Source organism: Pinus tabuliformis, chromosome Q (assembly GCF_031772625.1).
Source record: "Pinus tabuliformis cultivar Carrire ecotype Pingquan chromosome Q, CPIR1, whole genome shotgun sequence".
Classification (NCBI taxonomy): domain Eukaryota; kingdom Viridiplantae; phylum Streptophyta; class Pinopsida; order Pinales; family Pinaceae; genus Pinus; species Pinus tabuliformis.
Window position 1 is genome coordinate 100,492,600 of NC_142296.1, and position 25,198 is coordinate 100,517,797.

Consider the following 25,198-nt stretch of genomic DNA (forward strand, 5'->3'; position numbering starts at 1 on the left):
AGAATAATAAAGAAACCCTCATCTGCTGCACTGGTTTTCCCACATCGGGTTTTTTGGGGACGATTGTCCAAAAATAACTGTCATTGTGGTTATTCTTGTGTTTTTATTGCATTTGCTTTCATAATTTTATTTGTGAAGACTGCAGTAGAATTTATTTTGATATTCATTGTAAGAACACTGTGAATAACTTATTTTTGAGTTAATAAGTAGAAGAAATAATATTATCACTGCAGTAGGATTTCTATTTTGAAATTTTCACAGTTGTCTGGAAGACCCTAGAGGTTTGTAATTGATTATGTGCATGTAAAAGTATGTTATTGATTGGGATTGTGTTTGTACAAGTAAATCTCTCGAACGTTTAGTTATTGATTAGTTTGATCGGGAGAGATTTGTTGTCCTTGATCTGCCGAATCAAGGAGTGTTGAGACTTGGTGAGTGAAGTATTGCCTCAGAGGACATCTGCTGACACTTTGTGTTGATGTCTAGGTCCCGAATTTGGAAAGGTGGTGTTGGTTGTAGAGCTCTAATTTTGGATACACACCTGGATCCGTGGTTTTATGGTTAGCAAGTAAGCCTGATGGTACCTAGAGAGGCTAAAATCTTGAGTCCATCTTAGTCCCACCCAGATAGATTGCCCTGGTTAGGAATCTAGTCCATGGCATTGCAATACCTAAGTTGTTCAAAGACCAATGGATAGATTTCCTTGGCCAGGAATTTAGTCCAAGGCATTGCGGTGGCTAAACTTCTACATAGATGATATGCTTTGAGATCTTCCATGTACCTCTTTGGTTATATGTAAATTTGAATACCTCCCTAGTTAAGAGAGAGTGTTGAAGAATGTATCTAGGTTCGGTCTTCATAATTGTATTTGAAGTCAAAATGTAATATTTGTCAAAAGAAAAGCAAAAATAATTTTTATTATTATTGAATTGACTTGTTAAAGCATGGGTTTCATGCTTGGGTCAATTGTTATAGGTCAAGCCTCCATTATAGGCTTTAGGATTATTTATTTGGGTCAAAGTCAGTATGTTTGTTTGGTCAAAAACTCCTCCATCAAGTCTCCTTCTATTGGCTTCAATAAGATCATCATCAAGTCGGCTACAATTAATTGAACTCAAGTCGGCCTCAACATAAATGAAGACACAATTGTTCATGAAGTCATGTCGGCTCATTTATTATGGACAAACTACTATATATACCAGCCTAAGGCCTGTGCTTAGATCATAAGTTCAGACAACAATTCAAAGAGAATATTTTCAGTGATGCAACAAAAGCTCAAATTTTACAAGAAGATTGCAGTGATCTCAGAGATAATGTTTCAGTGGCATTACAGGGAGGAGCTTTGATGATTTCGGTGTTTCCATAGTAACCGCAATTCGATACTATGCCTCCCACAGTTCGGTGCTATGTTACCACAGTTAGATGCTTCCATAGTAATCTCAATTTCAGTGACTCGGTGCTACTTACAGTCTCACAGTTTGGGTACTACTACAGTTTGACCCACTACAATGATGAAGTCCCATTGACACCATAGTGAGAAGGTTTCACAGTAAGAATATCTCAGTGGTACTACAATAATGATGGTTCGGTATAGCAAGTATTCAGTGCTAACACAATGATATGAACCTCGGTATGCAAACACAGTGAAAGGAGGGTGACTTGATGGAGGTAGTCTAGAGTCTAGGTTGTAAGGGTCTTAGTCGTTTCATCTTGAATCTATTGAAGTAAGAATTTTGACTAGGTTTTCCCCTAGAGTGGGGTTTTGCCCTGGCAGTGTGCCTACATCTTTTGTTCTCTTCTATTTGTTGCTTGCCATTAATCTTGATGATAAGGAAAGATAATTAAAAGTTCTAATACTAATAATGAAAACATCACAAGTTATTGTCATAATAAGATAAATCATTTAACTGCCACCTCTTTGGATTTCTCAACAGTTTCAGCTTCTAAAAGGGATGACATGTCCATAGTACATCCTTCAAGAGGTAGGTGGAAAATGATATAATGATGGGATGGAGTGGTGATTAGGGGAAACATCCAGATCACATGTCAAGGTACATTGGGTAGCTATAACAAGGGAAACCCACACTTGGTTATATAGGTGTAGGAGGGAGCAAATTGTGGTACATGAGTTACCCTGGCCTTTGTTTTTCCACCCTTCTTCATATGCCTTTAAGGTAGGGCGATTTATTGCCCACCAAGGGTTGGGACAATCATGGGTTCCTTAATAATAGAGGGGGCTTATCTAGGGCCCATAAGAACTAGGGTGATGGCCATGGTTAAGGAGTAGAGCTCTTGTTTGGCTTTTGCCCACGTGCTAAATTTGTATGTCCTGACCATCTTTTGCATTTTGTGGTACATTTCCTATTGAGAGTGGCCAAATTATGCTTTTGCTTTTCTTTTTAGCTGCATCAACCTCCGGGGCATCGTTCTGGGCCTGACCTAATGTGTGGACAAGGGAAGGGGGTGAGGCTAACCCTATGTGGACCTAGTGGACACATGTGGACCAAGATCGGAAAATAGATGAATGGGGTTAAAATGGGTGGAAGGGGAGTGATTTAGGTGGTACAAGAAGTGGGACCACGCAATCGAAATTGAGATTTCCCATGTAGCACCAACCCAAAAGCCAAACGGTCAGTAGAAGAGATCCCACGGGACTAGGATACAAGGGTAACCACGAAATTGGGTAATGGAGACAAGAATACAAGCCTAACCCACTCTTTCCGCCGAATCCCCCCACTAATCCATGTCCCAAAGTGCCCATGACAACTAAGGAAAATTACTCAACTCTATCAATGAAAAGCCGTACCTTTACGGTCAGAAGGCCCACCTTCAAACCTACATTCATGACAAGTGGTTGAGGGACCACCTGGCTGGTTCAGGTGGCAGAGAAAATGGCTCATCGAGCCCCCTGGTTGTTGCAAGGGGATGCTGCTTGCCGATTGAGGACCATATAGGAGAAAATTATTCTCCAACATACACTACCCACAGGTGGTGGGTAACATACCACTTTTGATGTATTGGATATCTCATTTTGTCAAATACGCCCCTATTATGCCACCTAGAAATCCAATCAAGTGTTGGACCACCTTTGACTTCCATCTTCATGATTATTGCTGCATATTTTGGAAAAATTTCAACGTAGCATGTCATCTATATTTTTTGTTGAGCATTTTGAAATTAAGTTGACTTTTTTCCTTTTGGGACCACATGCATTAGGAAACATGTACTTCCTCGGGAAGCATGAACACGCTAAAAAACTATGAGACTACCATGTTGAGAACCATTTGATTAATATATCATGACCAAAGAATGCATATAGAGTCAAGGACACAATCATGTGGGAATGACATAGATTTACAAACGACATGGGTTGGACTGGCTATACATTGTGTGATCACCCGTACAAAATTAATGGCTCCTCTAAACCATGAGTCCCTACAAAATCCATCCAAAGGCCCCCCATCCTATATAGGACAAAAAGACTAGGCACTGGGCCCAAAGGGACCGGCCATGGCTGACCATAACATGCCTAGGATACCAAAATATAGGGCCTCCACATGGGTTATAGGGATTTTGACTTGCATTATTTGGGCTTACAATGGTGCTGTCAAAAATGAAAAGATACATATGTAACCTTGTTGAACTGAGGGGTAATAGTATGCATTCGTATGATGTCCTCAAGCACATGTTCAAATATTGCCATCACCAATCGTCAATGCAACCTTATGCGCTTTTGAGCTGTAAGTTGCCAAATTCATTGTTTTGGTTCCTTGAAGAGATTATAGGTTACTTCTTTCTAATGTATTGGCTTAAATATGTATGCAAGTGCTCATATCGATGTTAAATCTCCTAGGTTCTTCCACTTAGAGAAACTGCTCACACTAAAGAGGTACATAATACATATATAAGATATGGTTCTACTTTGTGTGTTATTTCTCAACAAGAGAAAATTCTATTTTGCTCTTACTTCTAAGATTTGAGATATGGACCTTCATACCCTTGGATCTTTTAGTATCAATTCAAGTATTATCTTACCTCATTATTCATTGGTTATGTAACAGTCTAATATGGTGGCTGGAAGCTGTACGTGATGCAGTGATTTTAGTGGATGTGGATATAAATGAGATCTATAGTGTGTTTGATGAAAAAGGTGATCATAAGATTTTTCCTCAATTATTAAATTTGGAATATGTTTGTGACCAGTTCTATTGTAGTTATTAGCTTCTCATTTAGCTCCATTTTTTTAAAATCATGCTTTGGTTTTGGACATTAAGAGATAAATTGGGCATTTATTCTTCTTGATAATTTAGTTGCTGCGTACAAGTTAATTGAAATTGGTATATCAGTCAACATTAATGTAAGTATCAAATATCAATGGCTTGATAATTTAGTTGCTGCATATAAGTTAATTGAAATTGGTATATCAGTCAACATTAATGTAAGTATCAAAGATCAATGGGGAATTGGGTGTTGCAATCAGAGCTATGATCATAGGCTATATTTCACTGTTTCAAAGTAGAGGCAATGGAAAAAGTTGAGAGGTGTTTTTTGTAAATCTACTGAAATCACATAATATACTTGGGATAGTGGGTTATTAAATGTAAATCTACTAAAATCACGTAATTTACTTGGGATAGTGGGTTATGGACATAGGATAATATGATATTAGTTATGTGTTGTTTTCTTATCATAGTCATTTGGGAATGTGAAAAGTAACCTTTGTTTTTGGCTGCAAAATATCTTTCATATTTAGAAAACATATTTACTAAAATTTTTACAAACAGAATAGAAGGGCATATATAGTGGTGATCATAACATCTTCCTTAGAGAAACAAGAGCCGAAATAATCTGTTGGTTCCATATGTTGATTTTTCAAGTGCAATAGATACAAGCACAATATTTCTGAAAACTGATAATTACTTCTAATGATGTTGATCCTTTTTTAATTTTTCCAGTATATCATTAAGCAACTATACTTTAGAAATTCAACCATATAGAACTAGTGGACAATAGAGATCACAATGCACAAAGAGAGCACAAGATTCACCCTAGGAAAACCCACTAAGGGGAAAAACCCAACAACCTTTTTCAATGGAGAATTTTTTCTGTTCAACAAGAGACACACCTAGACCTTCTAGTCGTCAACTAGGCCGAACTGACCCTCAACAAATCTATGTTCAAACCTGGTCAAACCCTCCAAGTCAAGCCCTCCAATCTGATCCAGCAACACTGCCTTTTGATCTGCCCTAGGCCGAATTTCAGCCTCCTTGTTCTGCCCAAAAACCCAGAATTTCGACCCCTACAGCTGCCCAAAGTTTCGGTCCCTACAACAGAAATCGCCCTGAAAATATGTGAAACAACAGAGAGAGAGTCCTTCTGCACGTGCGAGCTTGGGAGAGAGAGAAAGAGATGTATTTCGTCCTCCTTCTTGTTCTTTCCCTTTGCTTGCTTGCCTAGAAAACACTTGCTTGAGAGAGATGTGAATTGCTGCCTTGAGGAGGAGATCGAATTGCCTTTATATAGTGACTAGCTGGGTCAATTGTGTGTGACTCTACCTGGGCCAACTTGACTTGGAGGGAGGCCGACTTGACAAACTTGGAGCCAAAAATTTCAAATTTAAAAATTCAAATTTTCTTCTTTTAAGAGTTTGAAAGGCCATGACTCAAAAAATAAAATTTTTCTTTTGACTCTAGCATGGAGAACATGCTTTACAATAATAAATATAAATACGTCAAGGGCCAAAATTATATATTATGAAGACTGACCATAATTACATAATTCAACACTCCCTCTTAACTGTTGAAGAAAGTGTAACGAGGTTAGGTCTTCATAAATGTACTTTTTATATTTGTATTTACTCAAGAAAATAAATATTATTTTTGTTATATTTATCAATGAGTTTCTTGCCCATTAAAGTAGGTCAAGCACATATTTAAGTGCTTCTAGGAAGTCAAAGAGTCAATGTATTTATTGAAGACCCTTAAGGGCATGTTACACTATGTATAAACTTGTATAAGCGTCAAAGGAAATATCTCCAAGCAAAGTCAAGTCCTTTCCATGCAACAACATTCTCCTAGCAGCAAAAGTGATGAAGAAACACCAAGTTGGCTTCAAGTCGGCCTAAAGGAGGGATAGTTCTCTATATATAGAGGCTGTCCACTCCCTCATAACGACCAATACTCACCTCTGAAATCAGCAAGCAAGAGAAGTCAAGGAAAAGTGAAGAAGGACGAAGTTTAAGGGGTCTCCAAGTGCAGCAAAGAAAGAAGGAAGAAAAGCAAAGTTTTGGGACTGTTTCTAGGGCAAAGTACAGTCACACATGCAAGAAAAAGGAGGGCAGTCTACGGTTATATCAGCAGCAAAATCACAGTCATATATTCATCTTGGTTTGGGCTTGAAACTTAGGCCTACAAGGCCTCCCACTAGAGTGAAGAAGAAACTCTCTCATACGAAGGAGAAAGGAACCAAATACACTACTAAACCTCCCACACGTGCGAGAATTTAGGGCTGCAGAACTGTCATATCAAGTCTGTACCTACACATTGAAGAAGGAGCTCGGTTGGTCAAGAAGAAGGAAGAAATCATCATTAGTGAAGGGCTTCACTAGAGACCAAGGATAAGTGTCTCTTCTAGGGCAAGTACAACAACAACTACCGACAATTGTAAGAAGAGAAAAGTACTGGAAGAAGGAGAACAAAGTGCCGGAAGAAGGAGGACTAAGTGCCGGGGAACAAAGTGCAGGAAGGAGGAAGGACTTGACTTGTGCTTGGAGGATATTCTAGTCAAGGGTCTAGGGTTTGGCATTGATCAATAAGAAGCTTCAATAAGAGAAATTTACGAAAGGGTTTTCCTCTCTATCAGAGAGAGGTTTTGGCCTTGGCAGAGAGCCAATATCTCGTGTTCTTGTTTCTTATGCTTTGGTAGCAGTTTGATGAAGTAAACACACACACTAATAATAATAAGAAGATCAAGCTAAGATAAATTGTAAAAGTGCTTCACAAATTGTTATCAAGTTTAGAAGAATCCTATTATACATAACTGCCCTTGATTCTTCAACATGGTATCAGAGCTTAGGTGACACATCAAGAAAAGGCATCTCAAGAACACTCATCAAGGAAGGACATCTACAAAAGTTGAAGCATCAAGCCAAGAAGTCTCAATCTCATCAAGGACAAGAAAGGACTACAAGAAGACTACAAAGCAAAAGGAAAAGCCTTTTGTATAAAGGCACCTACAAGAAGAGAAAATCAAGGAGGGACCTACATCAAGTCACACCATCTTCAAAAGGAAAATCACTACAAGCCAAGTCATCAAGCAATCAATCAAGTCCATTTGAAGAAAGCAACTTGAAGAACATCAAGATGCAAGGAAGGCAAGCCATCAAGTCTTCAAGAAAAAAGCAAGTCCACTACATCTCAAACTCTATTAAGTAAGTATATGTCCCCTTCTGATTATACATCAATGTCTTTTTGGAAGGAAAGTAATAAATTGGTTGGGACCACTAACTTCCTTGCATGGAAGAAGAGGACTGATTTACTTCTCAAGGAGAATGAACTTCTAGAACACATCAAAGGGAATATTGCTATCCCTGCTAGGAACAAACTCAAGCCTTAGCCAAGTACAATAAGGATTAGACAATAGCTCAAAGGATTCTAATAGGATACATTAAAGACTCTCTCATTCCTTATGTCTCCAAACTTGAAACATCAAAATAAATCTATGGCAAGCTAATAGAGCTATTCTCGGTAAGCACAACTGGAGAAGTGATATCTCTTCGAAATGATTTGTATAAGATGAAGATATCAAAGGAAGGAATAGCTCCATATTTCATGAAGATCTCTGAGATGAGCAATCAACTTCAAGAGCTAGGAGAAGTCACGTCTGATAGAGAAATGACAACCGTAGTACTCAATGCTCTACTTGAGGATTGGGATAACTTCACATCAGGCATATATGCCAAGAACGAAGCTACCCCACTAAGTGAATTATGGTCTCTATGCAAGATTGAGGAAACTAGACTCAAAGCAAAAGACGATGTGGGATCAAAGGAGCAAGCATTTGCAACCATGGCCAAGAAAAAGGGAAAATTTGGCAAATTTGATCGACGGTCCTCGTTGACCCGCGCTGATCGCGGTCGCAACTTTCACATGATTGCCTCCGATAGCCTCTGCCTTCCTTCGCCGATTGCGATATGCTGATTGGATTTGGACCGTCGATCGGCCAGATCCGACGACTCTCATGCAAAGTATTTTTAAGCCCCCGATAGCTCTGTTTTTCAATGTTTTTAAGGCCCAATAGTGTTATCTGCCTTTTTAAAAGGTTCTTCTCAGGTGATAGTTTTGAATGTTTGAAGACTTAGAGGGTGTTTTGGATCCATTTTGGATCACGCCTTCCCACTGAAAAAGCTTTTGGACCACCAAAAGTTGGTTTTTAAGCATCAATCGAGGATACAGCTTCCTCACTTGTTCAATCTCTATCCATCTTGCACTGCTTGGTTTTGAACCTTTGAGTCCGATTCTGAGGTACTCAACATCTCCTCTGTGCGTAGTTCTCACCTTCTTGTCTAGAACTATATCTTCCTGCAACTCATTGAGATATTCAGGCAACAGATCATCAATAGAAGGCAACTGACTTTGCTCTTCGGGATCTTCAATCAATGAAGGTTCATATAGTCTCAAGTTCTTTGCATTAATGACTGAATAGATATGCATATAAGCTGGAAAATCAAGGCGAAAAGCGTTCTCACCAATTTTCTCAAGTATCTTGAAAGGCCCATACCTTAGTGGCTTTAGCTTCTTACCTTCACCTTGCATTCTGTCTTTGCTGATGTACAGCCAGACTTGATCACCAACTTGGAAGCTATGTTCAGTTCGATGCTTGTCATGCCTTGCCTTGTATTTGGCCTGGATTCTCTCCAGCTGTTCCTGCACTGCCTGGTGAATTTCTTGAATATGTTCAATGAACTTGGTTGCTTTGTCCACATCATTGTGTCCATCAACTGCTGTCTTTGCTAAAGACAAAATCCAAGGGTGACCTTGGTGTAAAACCAAAGCAAGTCTCAAAAGGAGATCTCTGAGTAGAAGAGTGCTTGGCACAGTTGTAAGCATGTTGCACATAACACAAATGTTCATCCCAAAGCTTGGGATGCTTGCTGCAATAGCCCCTGAGAACTAGATCACTATCTTGTTGACCACCTCTGTTTAACCATCTCTTTGTGGATGAAATGTTGTGCTCTTCTTCAATCTGGTTTCCATTAACTCCCATAAACTTGACCAAAACTTTCCAACAAATCAGGAATCTCAATCAGATACAATAGAAGTGGGTAACCCAAAATGAACCCATACATGCTAAAAGAACAACTTTGCTGTTTGTTCAACTGTAATCTGCTTATTACAAGGTATTAAAATAAACATTTTGCTGAACCTGTCCACAATAACATATAAATAATCATGACCTTTTTCTAAATTTTGGCAGTCCCCCAACAAAGTCCATGGAAGCACTTTCCCAAGGACGAGAAGGAACTGGAAGTGGAGTGTACAAGCCTAATTTTCTATTACTGGGCTTGCTTGTAGCACACATGGTACACTCTTTAATATCTAGAAACTATTTCATGCATTCTTGGCAAATAACAGAACCTTTGCAACTGTTTTACTTACACCAAAATGACCTGATATTAGAGAAGTATTTGCTTCTTGGATCATGTTAATTCTTTTAGTTTGAGGAATGCATAACTTTCCCAAATGATACAAGAGTTGTTCCTTACCATGATAATCCAATTCTTTACTTGTTTGCCATGCCTTAAAGTTGCATATACATCTTGTTGACCACTACGTGTCAACGACCCATAGCAGTACACCCCCTTTTTTTGCAAAAGGGATAGTGCTTGATCAATGTGTTCGTGTCGTCCAACTATCATCGTTAGCTTGATCATGTTATATTGTACACCTAATCTGCATGTGTAAATTATAAATAATTTCAGCAGATCCATGTCATGTATGTAATTGCTTAGGTAAACCTAATTTTCTAGTGATGATCTACATTCTAGAAGGTTTTTTGTCTTAGTGATCCATGATCGGCAGAGTTTTCCTTCAGCCTTACCCCAAAGCCGGAATGGATTTTGTCATTAGAATCTTAGGGGAGTCCTAGTGTGTTAGATCGAGTCTATGTAAAAGTGATTTGGGAATAATTCTAACTATTTGGTTAGGTTATTTTATTACAAATTGCTTGATCTGCTAGATTATGTTTGTATCGCAGAACTGGGTAGTCTATGAGGGTCTATGTCAAATGGGTTTTCCCCCTTAAGATGTAAAAATGTAAAAATCATGATGTAAAATGTCTTGAGGTTTAGAAAAATATTTTATCCTCATAAGTCCTAAGTCTTAGGTCCTAGGTATTTTTTAAATTTTCCAAACGCTAAGTTCGAGGGTCCTTTAAAAAATTAAATTTTAAGAGGTCCAGGGACTAAGGTTAAATGATTATTTTGCTAAATTTTATGCCCTTGGTCCCTAGAGTTAAGTCAAAGTCAAAATTTTGAGGAAATTAATTCAAAAATTAAATTTTTGAATTAATTAAAATGCATTTAAATGATAATTTCGAATTTCCTCATTATTTTAATTTCGACGGATGAGATTAAAAGATTTGTTGATCCTCATCAACGGTCGGGATCACTTTGACAAGGATCATTCGAACTAGCCGTTGGGAAATTTTTCTTTAAATAAGAGGTCAGTGGTCAGTTGAGATCATTCAATCTCAGAGTCGTGTGCTAAGTGAAAGCTCTCTGTTGTAATCATTTTTTATGTGCAATAAAGAAAGACTTTGGCGTTAAATTTTGCTGGTGTTACTCTTCGTGGAAATGCTGTAAGATGTTTTATTTTCATGCATAGATTTAATTTTAGCCATTGATGATAGCTTTATGAAGAGTGATTTTAAACACAGGTATCTTGTTTGGTCACTAGGGTTTTAATGGTAGTTTAAGTTCTAAATATAATGGCAGATATCTCTATTACATCTGAATTTTATTGTCGTTTTCTCCCTCTTTGTTAATGGTTGAATTAAGTTGTGCAAGAAAATCTTGATTTCGAGATCATCAGGCGTTTGGGGAAGTTCTCAGCTGAACCAGCCAACTTCCGAAAAAGCATTTTATGAAGAGCCCAGCTGGTTTTGATCCCGGGCTTATCATTAAAATTTTCCTTGTGAATGCATGAAGGGTTTTCTGAAGCACCTCATATTAAATTTAAAATTTTGAAAATATTTCTATGGCACACTGACAAATCTGGTTATTTAGAGTTTTCAAACTGTGAATATTGTAATTATTTAGCTGGTTTTTTGGGTTTTTAGTATGATCCTTGCATATATTGTTTCTGGGTGTTTGTTTTTTTTGTCATTGCAGGTTGCAGATTTGAAGAGGAGATCCTAGTTTGAAGCCAGATCTAGGCCCTGGAGGGTAAGATCTGGCCTCAGAATCAGCTCTTGCAGGGGTATTTGTTTCAGATCTGGAAAATTTCGTGGGGTTTTCAGTCTGAAGCAGCTGATCTCTAAATTATGTTTTCTAAAGAGGTTCAAGGTTTTCCAAGCCATTTGTTTGCTATTGCCTGGGGTTTCATTTTACAGAAAAATTTTGAAACTTTTTCATAGGTAGGCTGTGGGATTGCTGCCTCACCTCCATGCAGCTTTCTCCCACTGGCCAGTCTTGTGCTGTTGCCACACCTGTTCTGCGTCTCCCACTCAGAACCCTCTCGCCTAATCTGCATGCCATCCATCTATATCCTCACGCTGCAGCTCCCTCTACAGTCTCATCGCAGTTGGCATACCTCGTAGGTTGCCACGCCGTCACTCAACTCTTCCTACGCTGCCCACATCGCTCAGTCAATCTGCAGCTTCATTGTTTCCTTTTGAGCTCTCATCCCGCCGCTCCAGCAAACCCCTACGTTGCCAATCCGATCTCCCATCGTAGCTCCCTTTCCATCGATTGACACGCATTCATGTTGCCATCCACGATCTCCTGCGTCCAAGCCTGCGATTCCTTCTCTACCAATCCAGCTCCTCTATTTTCTGTGTGTTTCCCTCCTTTCTCCGCGTGCGGTCCTCCATCTCCTCATCCGCTGCCTAACCTACAAAGAAAACCCGCATCTCTTTCATTACCTATCGCTCTTCAAACGTCGTTGAGTTGCCATTCCGTCGAGTCGCTCTTCCCTCAGCTATCCAAACCTGCGCAGTCTTCAATCACCCTCATCTCCTGCAAAACGCGTGAGTTCCTCTTCAACCCCACAGCTCTACATCTAGGCACAACTCCACGCAGTCATATCCCGTGCCCCTGCAAAGCAATCTTCTCTCCGCCGTCTCAAACCTCTCCATTGTCGAGCTCCGCAGGCCTGCACACATTGAACACTCAGCAAATTTTGATTTCGATTTATGAACATATTATTTCTTTAGGATTTGGGGTTAGCGTAGTTAAGTTAGTGTATATATATATATATATATATATATATTTTTTATGTTTGATATACTTAGGTCTTAGTTTTAGAATTAAATTTTAGTTTAGAATAAATTTTCGTTAGGTTTTGGTTTTAGATTTATTTCATTTTAGTTTTGTTCATTTTTGAATTTAGAACTTTATAAAAATAACAATATATAAAAAATAAAATAAAAAAAAGACTAAAAAATCATAAAAAGGTTTTTAGATTTTGGTTTAGTCTTGTTTTAGAATTTAGCTTTTATTTTATGATTTTGATTTTAATCATTTACTAAAAAAAAAAAAAATTTTTTTTAGTCACATTTAGTCTTAGCGTATTCACCTAAGGAATTGTCACATTTATAATTTTGGTGTATTTTTGTGCTAAGGCTAAATTTTGAAAGAAAAGTCTTTTGTGGTATTCGGCATAGTTAAATGTGCTTAAATTTCTATACCTAAGGATTAACTATACGAAAGTGATGAATCATTCTTTAAGATTGGTTGGCATTTGAATTTCATGGTTGAGTAATGAATTCATATCTTTAGAAATTTAATTGCTGGGGCACTGCTAAGTCATTGAAATTTATTGCTTCAATGTTTTAATGCTCATTGTATGCTATGACATTTCACTAAATATTTCCAAGCGATTGTTAAAGAAGTTTATCATGGAATCATATTTTTTCCTAAGCAGCAAGCAAACCAATTATTTGATTTTCATTTTATCTAGCGAGATTATTAACTCCATAAGTCACTGATCTTAAGCATCAAATCTTAAGTATTGCTAAGCTTCAATCATCCGCTTAATTGCGCTGCTGTGTCTCCCAACCCAGCTGGTTCCCAGTTGGTCTTCCTTTGTCCCATAGGGTCTACCCCCCTTAGCTTGCTATAGGGAGATGGCTTAAATGGAGAGATCGGGGATCAGGGTGACAGCCCCCGATCTGAGTGTTGTCGCGGTGCTTAGACACTCTGTGCGGCAACACATCTTTAAAATCTACATCTTGAGCATATTGTTCAATGTAGCTTTCATGCAATACTGAGTTATGCTTAAGTATAGTAGATGCATTTATGATTGGTCTTGATAACATATCTGCAACCTTATTATGTATGCCTTTATTATATCTGATGACAAGAAACTGTTGTAGAAAACCCATCCACCTATAGTGTCTTGATTGCTGCAATTTAGTTTGTGAGTGTAAATACTGAAGTGGTTGATGATCAGTATGTATAATTGTTTCTTTGCCCATTAAGTAATGTTTCCACTTTTTCACACTCTGTACTAATGCATACAATTCTTTATCATATGTGGGATAATTAACTACTGCAGAATTAAATGTCTCAGAATGATAGCATATGGGTTTACCATGTTGCATCAACACTGCTCCCATGGCATAGTCACTGGCATCTGTTTCAATCTCAAATGGTCTTTGAAGATCTGGCAATGCTAGTACTGGTGCTGTACTAATTTTTTCTTTCAAGGTGCGAAGGCGTTTTGCTATTTGCCTCCCCACTAAAACACCTTGTTCAATCCTGTTAAAGCATGTAAGGGAGCTGCAATCAAGGAAAAGTTAGCAATAAACTTTCTCCAATATTGTGCTGCTCCTAGGAAACTCCTAATTTCTGTCTCAGATTTGGGTTTAGGCTAGTTCACAATGACTTCAATCTTAGAGGGATCTATCTTCAATTCACCACCCCCTACAAGATGACCCAAATAATTTAAAGATGTTTTGCCAAATTCACATTTTGATAACTTCACATAGAGATTTTCTTTTTTCAAAACATCTAGAGTCTGCTTTACATGCTTCAAATGTTCTTCCCATGTTTTACTGAAAACAAGAATGTCATCTAAATATACAATTACAAAATCATCAATAAAAGGTCGGAATACATCATTCATAACTCTCATGAAAGTGGCAGGAGCATTAGTTAAGCCAAAAGGCATAACCGGCGATTCATATAGCCCTTGCTTTGTTTTGAACGTAGTCTTCCATGCATCTTGTTCTGCTACTCTGATCTGATGATAGCCAATACGCAAGTCCAACTTGGAAAAGTAAACAACTTCTTTCAGCTGATCTAATAGATCATCAATGCGAGGAAGGGGATAACGATTCTTGATTGTCATTTTATTCAGTGCTCTATAATCAATGCACATCTTCCACGAACCATCTTTCTTTCTCACCAACACGATTGGAGATCCGCATGGTGATGTGCTTGGTCTTATGAACCCTTTCTCAAGCAGCTACTATAACTGCTTCTTGATCTCTGCATTCTCTAAAGCGGATAACTTGTACATTCCGATGTTAGGCAATGGAGCATCTTGCTGCAAATGAATATCATTTACTATTTCCCTTTTGGGTGGCAGACCTTTAGGTTCTTGAAATAGGATATCATATTCTGAAACAACTTTATCTAAATCAGCTTTCTGTTTAGCATCACAGCCTTCAAATATATTGGTCTTATCAGGGTTCTTTTCCTTTACAACCATTAGTAAAAATTGCTTGTATGAATTTACAATTCTTTTCATCTGCCTTGAGTTAATGAGAGTGTAGTTATTTTTGAGTTGATGAGCTCTTACAATATATTCTATTCTATCTTTGGTGAGTTGATACTTATTGTCAGTTCTATAGAAAATGGCTTTTCTATCATACAAGTAAGGACTTCCTAAAACAATACCACATATATCCATGGGAACTATATCTAACTCAACCTCATCTACAAAAGTTGACCCAATAGCAAACCTAAGTTTACATTGTCTAGTCACTTGTAGCTTTGCTTTATCACATACCCAACCTAATGTATATGGCTTCTTGTGAGGTGTTGTTAGTAAACCCAACTTCTTTACAATTGTTTCAGAAATCAAGTTTACTTGTGAACCACTATCAAATAAAGTATCAATCTTTTGGTGCTTGGTAACTCTAATGTGAAAAAGCTCATGTCTTTTCCTCTCATTATCTTCATTATCAATAGATTGTGCAGAATTACTTGTAGATGCTTCAGAATTTTTACCTTTTATACCTGTGGCTGTGATTATTGTTTCATCACTTGAGTTTGACCCCAAGTCTTTCTAAATAGCAACAACAGTCTTCTTCTTCTTACCACCAAACTTCTTTGGTTTCAGCTCCGGATGCAAAGACCAGTAGTGTTCATCATCGTGTCCATCCTTCTTGTAGTAAGTGCATGAAGGTTTGTCTTTCTTTACAATGTTTGCCTTCCTCTCTTTCCATCTGTGCTTCCTCTTTTCCTTGTTCTTGCTTGCAGTGGGTTTTGATGATCCCCCAATCTCTGGGTTCACATTCTTGCCTCTAGCCTCTAGATGTGTAGCCTGAACTGATACCTCATCTATGCTAGTAGGGTTAAACACGAGAAGGGTGTGCCTCAAATAGCTATGCAGACCACCTATATACTTCAACAAAGTTTCACATGAGTCTGGAGAAATGCCTAGAATTAAAGCTCTTTTTCTAAATTCCTGGGTATAGCTTTGTACACTTTGCCTCTTTAATTGGCAAAGAGTTTGCTAACTCATCATTGCTTGCTACGTATAATCTAGTGGATAGAATTGTTTTTTAATGGCAGAAACAAATTCACTCCAGGTAGAAAGAATTTTACCATGCTTCTTCAAATCAGCTTGTCCTGCCTTCCCACCACACTAGGGCAGTTCCTCCAAGGCGAAGGCGAGCCAGCTAAATTTTTCTCCTTTCTGAATCGATGTTCTGCACCCTGCAATATGCATCAATCTGTCTAATCTATTTATCTAGCTTTTCTGCATTTAATTCTCCATCGTAGATTGGCAAATCAAACTTTACATCTAATTTAATCAAAGATGTTTTCTTCTTTTTTTATTGTCAGGGCTAGAAGGAGGTGTTGATGGAGGAGGCTCTTCTCCTTTCCCTTTGCCTTCTGGATGGCCATCTAGAAGAGGTTCCTCTGTTCCTTTGTCTTGTTTGGAGGTTGAAGTATTTTCACCTCAACCTTTCTTAAATTCTCGATACATCTCTTCCACCATTGCTCTCATGGTCATGAAACTGTCCATGAACTGAGGTTCTGCTCCCAAGGGAATCTCTTTTGCTATTTTCCTCCGAGGATAGACTCTTCCAATTTCTGGATTGGCCTCAAAAAATTCTCATTTTCTCTGTTTGAGCTCTGACCTAGTTAGCATTAAAAAAAAATCCAGCACAAGCTTGTCTAACCTTAGCAAACCTAAAACTTTGACACCACTTGATCTGTAATCAAGATCTTAGACTAATATTAAGGTATTACAAACTCATGTGTATGGATTTGCCTACATTACTTAATGCAACGGATCGATAAGATTGTGAATAACATAGATAGTAAAGCAGTTAAAGAAACATAATAGACAAACACACATAACACAACAAGTTTAGTATGGAGTTCACCCAAAACTCCTGGGCTATGTCTCCTAGTCCAACCTTCAATGGTGACCTCTCTATTATGTCTTCAAGAGCAGAGTTTTACAAAATGTGAGCTCAAATTGAGTCTCAACACAACAGGAACGAATAATAGGGGTTTGCTTGAATCCCTCAAGTCTTATCGAGTACAAAAACTTTCCCTCTCGCTTTCTATCTCTGTCTTTTCTCTGTCTCAGCATTGCTTGTCTCTGTGTTTTGTCAGTCTGTGGCTTTAAAGCCAATCGGCGTTGTCTGTTCATTTCCCCTTCTCGGGCTCTCTGGTTTCCGGCCTCTATCCACTCGAATCCCCTTCTGAGCGTTAGGAATCATGGCATAACGTCTTCAGGGAAGGTGGCCACCTGTTATACAACGGAAGGGACCATCGAGCCTTTGAAATCCCCAAAAATAGCGTTCTTTGTTTACACAGAGAAATACACTAAAAACTGTGAAAATCCGCCAATCTGCCATTTATTGGATTTGAAATATTATAAATTCCGCCTTATAACTCCTATCGGGTCCGCCTTTATATCGCCATCACATATCCACCATTGGTCTGAGAGATCTTGATCCAACCACTGAGGTTCATTTCGGGCGGTGCATGCATACATGGGTTAACCGCCAAAAAAGGGTGGTTTTCTCTCTCCGATGCTTGGCCACGTGGTAGGCAATGTATGGGCTTGGGCGGAGCCCGACCAAAACCACTTACCGCCTACGGCCCTCCCAAAATCCCACTTGTTACAGAACTCAAGACATATATATCAGCATGTATAAACCCTTTCGGGTCCGTTTCATCGCTTTATTCGCATTTCATTTGTTTTTCGTTCATTTAACAAAGATGCTATTTACATTTAAAAAACCCTTTTACCAGACTTGAAATATTATCAACTATCATCCATAATCTTGTCGGGTCCGTTTTCATTGCATCGACGCTTTGTTCTTTGTATTTCGTTTATTTAATGAAAATGCGAAATACAAAGAAAAACCCTGTTTTCTGGAACTCAAAATATATGTGTTTTCATTTATAATCTCGTCGGGTTCGGCGATCGCAGTTGCATGTATCGGCCCGGCTCCTTTGTGTTGCTCCGATGTGATATTGCGATGTGATTAATCGCAATCGCATACCGCATAGACCCCAGGCCGTTCAGTAACCGCTCTTTGTATTTTGCCGATGCAACATTGCGAGTTACCCTAAGCCGTCGATTTGCGTGCTTGATCGACGGTCCTTGTTGACCCGCGTTGATCGTTGTCGCAACTTTCACATGATTGCCTCCGATAGCCTCCGCCTGCCTTCGCCGATTACGATATGCCGATCGGATCTGGACTGTTGATTGGCCAGATTCAACGACTCTCATGCAAACTAGTTTTAAGCCCCCGATAACTCTATTTTTCAATGTTTTTAAGGCCCGATAGTGTTATCTGCCTTTTTAAAAGGTTATTCTCAGGTGATAGTTTTGAATGTTTGAAGACTTAGAGGGTGTTTTGGATCCATTTTGGATCAGGTGGGACGGGTGTTCAGTGAGAACATCAAAGCCCCAATGAACTATCTATACTCGGATGGATTCGCTAAATCTGGTCCTGCAGCTTCTCCACATAGATTGTTGAAATTTATTTCCATCGGTGTTGTCATGGACTTACATTCTGTCATTCCAAATCTCTCTGACAACTTCACTACATATTTTCCTCATGAAAGGAAAATCTCACCGGGCCTTTACCACACCTTAAGGCCTAGGATGTAGTGCACGAGTCCAAGGTCCTTCATCTCGAATTCAGAGGCTAGCTCCCTCTTACACTCAATCATCAAGAACGCACTACTTGTCAAGAATAGATTGTCAGCATATAAAACCAAAATCAATGGCATACCTTAGACTACCTTGAAGTAGAGGTTGGGATCACTGCTACTTCTTGTGAATCCAAGCTTCATCAGGGAACTATCTATGCAGGCATACCATGCTATGGGGGCTTGTTTCAAACCATACAATGCTTTCTTTAACTTGCAAACATGTGTCTTTCGATCCTCTACTTCAAATCCATGTGGCTGCTCAACATAAACTACTTCTTGTAACATGCCATGGAGGAATGTTGTCTTCACGTCCATTTGATGAAGGGTCCATCCTTCACTTGCAACAAGGGAAATTATCGAACAAATGGTTGTATATCAAGCCACAGGAGCAAATATATCATTGACAGGAGCAAATATGTCATTGTCATTGTTTTCCATTGTTTCTCAACAATAAATAGGCCCTCGAGCCTCATTGTAACACAGTTTTTGGAGAACAGTTCAGAGGCATGTAGCCGACACATCTCTTCTCAGAGATAAGCTACCATCGCCCTAGCTGGGTTATTTCCATTTCTATTTGTAAGCATATTTCAGTATTTTACAGTAATGAAATGAAGTATTATTTCCGCTGCATATTTGTCTTTATGGTCATCTCTGTATTTTATTGCGTTCTTGTTTAAATCTGGATCATGCAGTGTAGATGCAGTAGTGGCAGGGCCATGGGCAGCAACACAGATCAAGAGGGAGTTGCCGTACGGATGCAGCAGTGGCAGTGACAAGGCCATGGGTAGCAGTACATGATTCAACAGTGTAGAGGATGTTGGGAAGCAGGCCTAACATCAACACAGGGACCGATGCTAGATGATCAGGGTGATGCTCAGTGAGGAGTATTACTAGAGCATAGTCCTCGCTAAGAGGGAGTGTTGATTTGGGGTAGCATCGGATGTGTTCTAGCCACGAAAATTGGTGGAGTGGCTAAAGTACATGAGATCTTGAATACTTAGAAATGGTTTGGGCAGAATCTAACCAGTTTGGGAGATATTAAAATAATTAATATTTTTAATGAAGTCCCTAAGTCTAAACTTAGGGAAAATAAAATATTAATGTGAATTAATATAAAACTGAGTTAGAATGGTCCAAAAGTCATGGATCAAGCGAGATCTAATCTTAGTCGTTGATTAGGGACTTAATCTCGGCCGTTGAATTGTCAACAAGAAAAGTATAAGAGGAGGCTTGAGGGTCACTTGGAGAACACACCGAGTTGATCAAGAATTCGATTTTCTGGGGCAGGGCTTGTTGAGGAAATCGAAGGACTGATCAAAGTTACAGCTGAGGGGGCAGTCAATACTGTAGCAGAGAGGCAGAGATAGTACCGGGAGCATCAGCGCAGAAGCCAAGAGAGGGTTGACGCAGAGTCAGCTAGAGGCCACACAGAAGCAGCCGGAGGCCATGCAGAGGCAGCCAGGAGCTGCGCAGAGCTTGAGGAGGGACAACGTGGGAGACGCAGAGGCTCCAGAGGCTAATGCAGAGCCTAGAGAGGCTGACGCTGGGCAGATGCTGGGCCAGAGAGGTTGACGCAGACCCTAGAGGTTGATGCTGGGAGATTTCGTGGGGCAGATTGGGGTTGATATTTGTCTCCCACTAAGAGGTACTACTGCCGAGGGCATTCTCTGTTAGGTGAGCTATTTCTGGCACCCAGATTGTATTCTGAAACTTCTTAATAATAAAACCCTCAAGTAGCTGCACCGGTTTCCCGCATTGGGTTTTTCTGGGGACATTAGTCCAAAAATAACAGTGTTACTTGCGTGCTTGTTTTTCCTTCAGTTGATGATCTGTATGTGTTGAGACTATACTTGTATTTATTTTCAGTATTTACATGGTAAATAACTTGTTAATTAAGAGAACAAGTAGGAAGAAATAAATCAGAAAGTACAGGAAGGATTTCTAACTGTTAGACTTAGAAATTTCAACACATAGCATCTTTCCAAACTTGTTTTCTCACAGCTTCTTCAAAGGAGTGAGGCTCAACTTGAATCATATTTCTCATAGCTACAACGTCTCCCTAGTACCTACATGGTTTCTTGGTTTCTCTAAATGATCTTCTAGCGGGAGTGAGTCTCTTGACATGTCACAAAGCCAAAGTGGCCTCTTCCTGGTAGGGGGACCACTTTGAGGAGGATCCAAGGGGTCCATGGGCTCCATGGGATCATCAACAATGTCTCTCTCGGATTTAGGCATGGAAGGACCTTCTAGAATATCCATATCATCATTCTTCTACTCAAGAGGAGGAGGCGGAGGAAGGTCCCTTGCTTTCCCAAAGGTAGCATCTTCATCAAACGTTAGATCCCTACTAATTTCAACCTTCCTTTGGCCAGGAATATATATTCTAAATGCTTTAGAATCTTCACAATATCCAACAAATGTACCTTTTCTTCCGTGGCTTCCATCTTGTTTCTTTTGCGTTTCGACACATGGAAATATATGGGGCAACCAAATATACAAAGGTGACCAACATCAGACTAAACACCTGTGAATCTTCCTCGGGGGTCATGTTGTCCAATGCTTGATGAGGAACCCTATTTTGAACATATACTAGCGCATTCATTGCTTCTCCCGAAAGGAACTTTGGCAACTTTTGATTATGGAGCATGGCACATGCAACTTCCACAAAATACCTGTTCTTTCTTTTTGCTACTCCATTTTGTTCGGGATTATAGGGCACAATGGTCTCCTTTTTGATACCTTCCTTTTTGCAAAAATATATGAACTCATTTGAGATGTACTATCCACCGTTATCAGACCTAAAGATCTTATTCTTTTCCTATTTGATTTTCAACCAATGCTTTGAATTCCTTGAACATTTCGAAGGCTTCATCCTTGTGCTTTAAGTAATATATCCATGTCTTCCTTGAGAAATTATCGATAAAGGTTATATAATAGAGATGGCCTCCAAGTGAATGCACGTGCATCAAACCACATATGTTAGAATGAATGAGACAAAGGATGTCTTTTGTCTTGTTCTTGCTAGAGAGGAATGGTCCCCTTGTCTTCTTTCCACTGGGACAACCTGGACATACTCCAGCATGTTGGGCTTGAACATCGGGGATCCCAAAGACTAACTTCTTTAATTTTGGAAGAGCATCATAGTGAAGATGAGCTAATCTACCATGCCATAGTTCGCTTTGATGATTAGTGTCATGGATCATTGCCATAAGAGGCCTTCCAGTGACTCTATAGAGTCCTTCAAATCTAAATCCCAATGTTAAAGCATCTCTCATAGAGGATCCTAATGAGAAATCAAGGGCAACTAGATTAGGGCGATTTCTCTTTACTTTGATAACTGTTTGTGATGTTCTTTACTTCAACTTGTTGTATTTATAATTAGATTCTTCTTGTCTTAATTATTATTATGTTCTTATCATCAAACAATTACCAAACTATGAAGATCAATAACACAAATGGACACAGGATATAGGCTGTTAGCCAGGGAAAAAACCTCTCCTAGAGAGGAAAACTCACATGTAATTCTTCTCTTCTTAAGAATCTTTAAATGACGAATTCCAAGACCTTTAGACCCAAGACATAGTCCGCTCCAAGACCAAGTCAACCTTCCTTATTGATGAGCTTTCCTTATACAACTTCCAACAAGTAACTTCGACCTTCCAACAACTTCTTCAACAACTTTGACCCTAGTGACAATTTTTGCAACTTTAACTTAGTAGTTTCAGCAACTTCGACCTAGCAGCTTTACAACTTTGACCTAGCAGCTTCACAACTTCGGCCTAGCAGCTTCACAACTTTGACCTTCATAGCTTCACAACTTCGACCTAGTAGCTTCACGGCGTCGACCTAGCAAGTTCACAGCTTCGACCTTCACAACTTCACAACTTTGACATAGCAGCTTCACAACTTCAACCTAGCAGCTTTAGAAACCCTAGTTCTCCTTTGCACGTATGAGAGAGATAGAGACCCAAAACTTCGATTTCAGCTTCCTTTCTTCTTCTTCTTGCTCTCCGTCCTTCTTTTCTTTCGTCCTTCTTTTGATCGAACTTCTTTCCTTGCTTGAACAAATTTCTTGAATGTCTTCTTCAAATGAGGCCGAATGCACTTATATATAGGCTTCCTGTTAAAATTGGCAACCAGGGCAAAACTTCATGTGGGTCATCTTATTCATGGCTGATAATATTTTTATTAGATTCCACTCGTCGAGAGGTGTAGGATTGATATAAAGATCATCCAATTCCGATAAGTATTCATGGAGATATGAATTTATTTTGATTATGGAATTATTATAAAGCCAACCTACAACTCATGTAGGCTCAGAAGCCCAACAGTCGCATCTATTCAAACACCAACATTGTGTATAAATATAAGAGGACTTTTCCTCATTTGCACTCACTCTTCTCATCACATCTCTCTCTCTCTAGTGCGCAGAAATGAGTCTCTTCTCTACTGCGCAGAAATGGGTCTCTCTTTCACCCATGTGAAGCCGGAAGCTGTTGAACCTGAAGCTACAACTGCAGATCCAAATATTGACCTACGTGGCCTAGAAGATCTTCTCATCTGAACTGCGTTGTAGGTTCATCTGAACATCCTCTAAAAGTTGCAACTTTTGGTGGTGGAATGAAGTCAATCCGACGAACGGTTTTCAAGATATCGACTGCCCTAGTTTGAAGCCGGAAATTGCTGAAACTGAAGCTGCAACTGCAGAAGTAAAGATTGACCTGCGTGGCCTAGAAGATCTCCTCATCTGAACTGCGCTGTAGGTTCATCTGAACCTCCTCTGGAAGCCGCAACTTTTGGTGGTGGAATGAAGTCAATCCGACGGTTGGTTTGTGAGATATCGTCTGCCCTAGTTTGATAATGAAGCCACTAATGCTGATGCTGCTGATCTAGGGTTTGCTACTGCTGATATGAATCAAATTTATTGTACTATTTCTCTCTGCTGAATTATTGAAGATAAAAGAAGATTTGATCAAAGGTTTTCCCCACACATTGTGGGGTTTGTCCCTGGCTAGCCGCCACATCTTGTGTCTCTTGTCTTGGCTTGTTTTCTGTCGATCGTTTAATGTTCTATCTACACTTTACTTTATGTACATGTGATTGCTAATCTGTGGAATATAATAAGAAAAAGAAGTAAACTGTTATAAGCATAGAACATACCATAACTTAACACTTCCTAGGGGTACAAATTTCTTTCATGAGGCCGACTTGTTCTCTTGTAGGCCGACTTGATCTTGGAGGAACTTTGGCACAATTTTTGACTCAAATAAATTCTTTTGACTTGATACAAGATAATGAATAGGGTCTTTTACATATGACAATGACTCTTTTGACTCTTTGACATTATGACAAACCCTAGAAGTACACAATGGTTGCTTTGACCTAAAACAAACTGACCTTGAGCATGAAACCCATGCTATAAAATAATGTTAATAAAATCTCTTTTATCTTTTCCATTAACTACAAAAATCAAGAGTACGTAAGACATTATGAAGACTGAACCTAGTTATTTTTGGACAAATGTCCCCGGAAAAACCCAACTTGGGAAAATCGGTGCAACAGTTGAGGGTTTTATTATTATGCAGCAGTGATAAATTCTGAGTACAATAATCTAGATGCCGAAATCTGGCTATCTTGCAAAGAAAATACTGGCAAAAATATATAGAGGGAAGTTACCCTCACTTCGGGTAATTCTGGCACTAAACTACCTTTGAAAAGCAAGCCGTCCAACTGGGTTAGCACAACCCCCGCGTCACCCTGAAGCTGCCTGTCGTAACTACTGCCCGAACTGTCTGCTATTCAAGCCGTCCTGCCTTTTGCTGGCTGGGAAAATTCTTCTCCGACACTCTTGGACTCCTTCCCAGCCGATGGAACTGAAGACATTTTCCCCTTTCAACAAATCGAACTATCTTCTGACGCTTCTGCGCTAGGACTGCACAACCTCCTGAAGAAACTTCGACCTCTCTGCAAATGCACTTGCTGGATCTAGAAAAATTCCTCCAACCTCACTGCCCCTACCCCTCACTATCCCTGTTTCCCTACTGAAGCTGGAATTCTTCCAGCACTGCTGGCTCACTAAAAATTGAACCCTATAAGGAAATCGAACTCTCTGTGGTTCTCACAAGTGTATTCTCCAAGTGCCTATCGACTTGACTTAATTAATTCTAATTAATTAACTAGTTTTCTTAAGTTTAGACTTATGAAACATTAAAAAATAGGTTAATAATCTAATTAAGCCATCTCTAGGTGGAATTTCCAGAAACGATTCTGGGTTATGGAGATCTCATGTATTGTAGCCTCTCCACCAAGTTTCGTGACTAGAGCACATTCGATGCTACAAAAACTAATGGAGTTCTTTCTCCAAGATGATGTGTTGATTAGTCCTCCTTGATGTCCTTCTTATTGTATTTGGCCCTTATGTATCCTTTTCAATTGAGTGATCTTCAATCTGCCTTCTTGTCAACGCTCTAATACCATGTTGAGAAATCAAGGGCAACTAGATTACGGTGATTTCTCTTTACTTTGATAACTGCTTGTGATGTTCTTTACTTCAACTTGTAGTAT

General features: G+C 39.2%; 1 protein-coding gene across 7 annotated transcripts in view; it reads left to right on the top strand.

Annotated features, from left to right (window-relative positions):
- Positions 1 to 25,198, top strand: part of LOC149218427 (uncharacterized) — a 374,566-nt gene that overhangs the window by 173,488 nt on the left and 175,880 nt on the right. For all 7 annotated transcript variants that reach the window (XM_089383979.1, XM_089383978.1, XM_089383980.1 and 4 more), the window contains one exon: positions 4,062 to 4,150. In XM_089383979.1, coding sequence (XP_089240105.1) covers positions 4,062 to 4,150 — 89 coding nt within the window. The remainder of the gene's footprint in view (positions 1 to 4,061; positions 4,151 to 25,198) is intronic.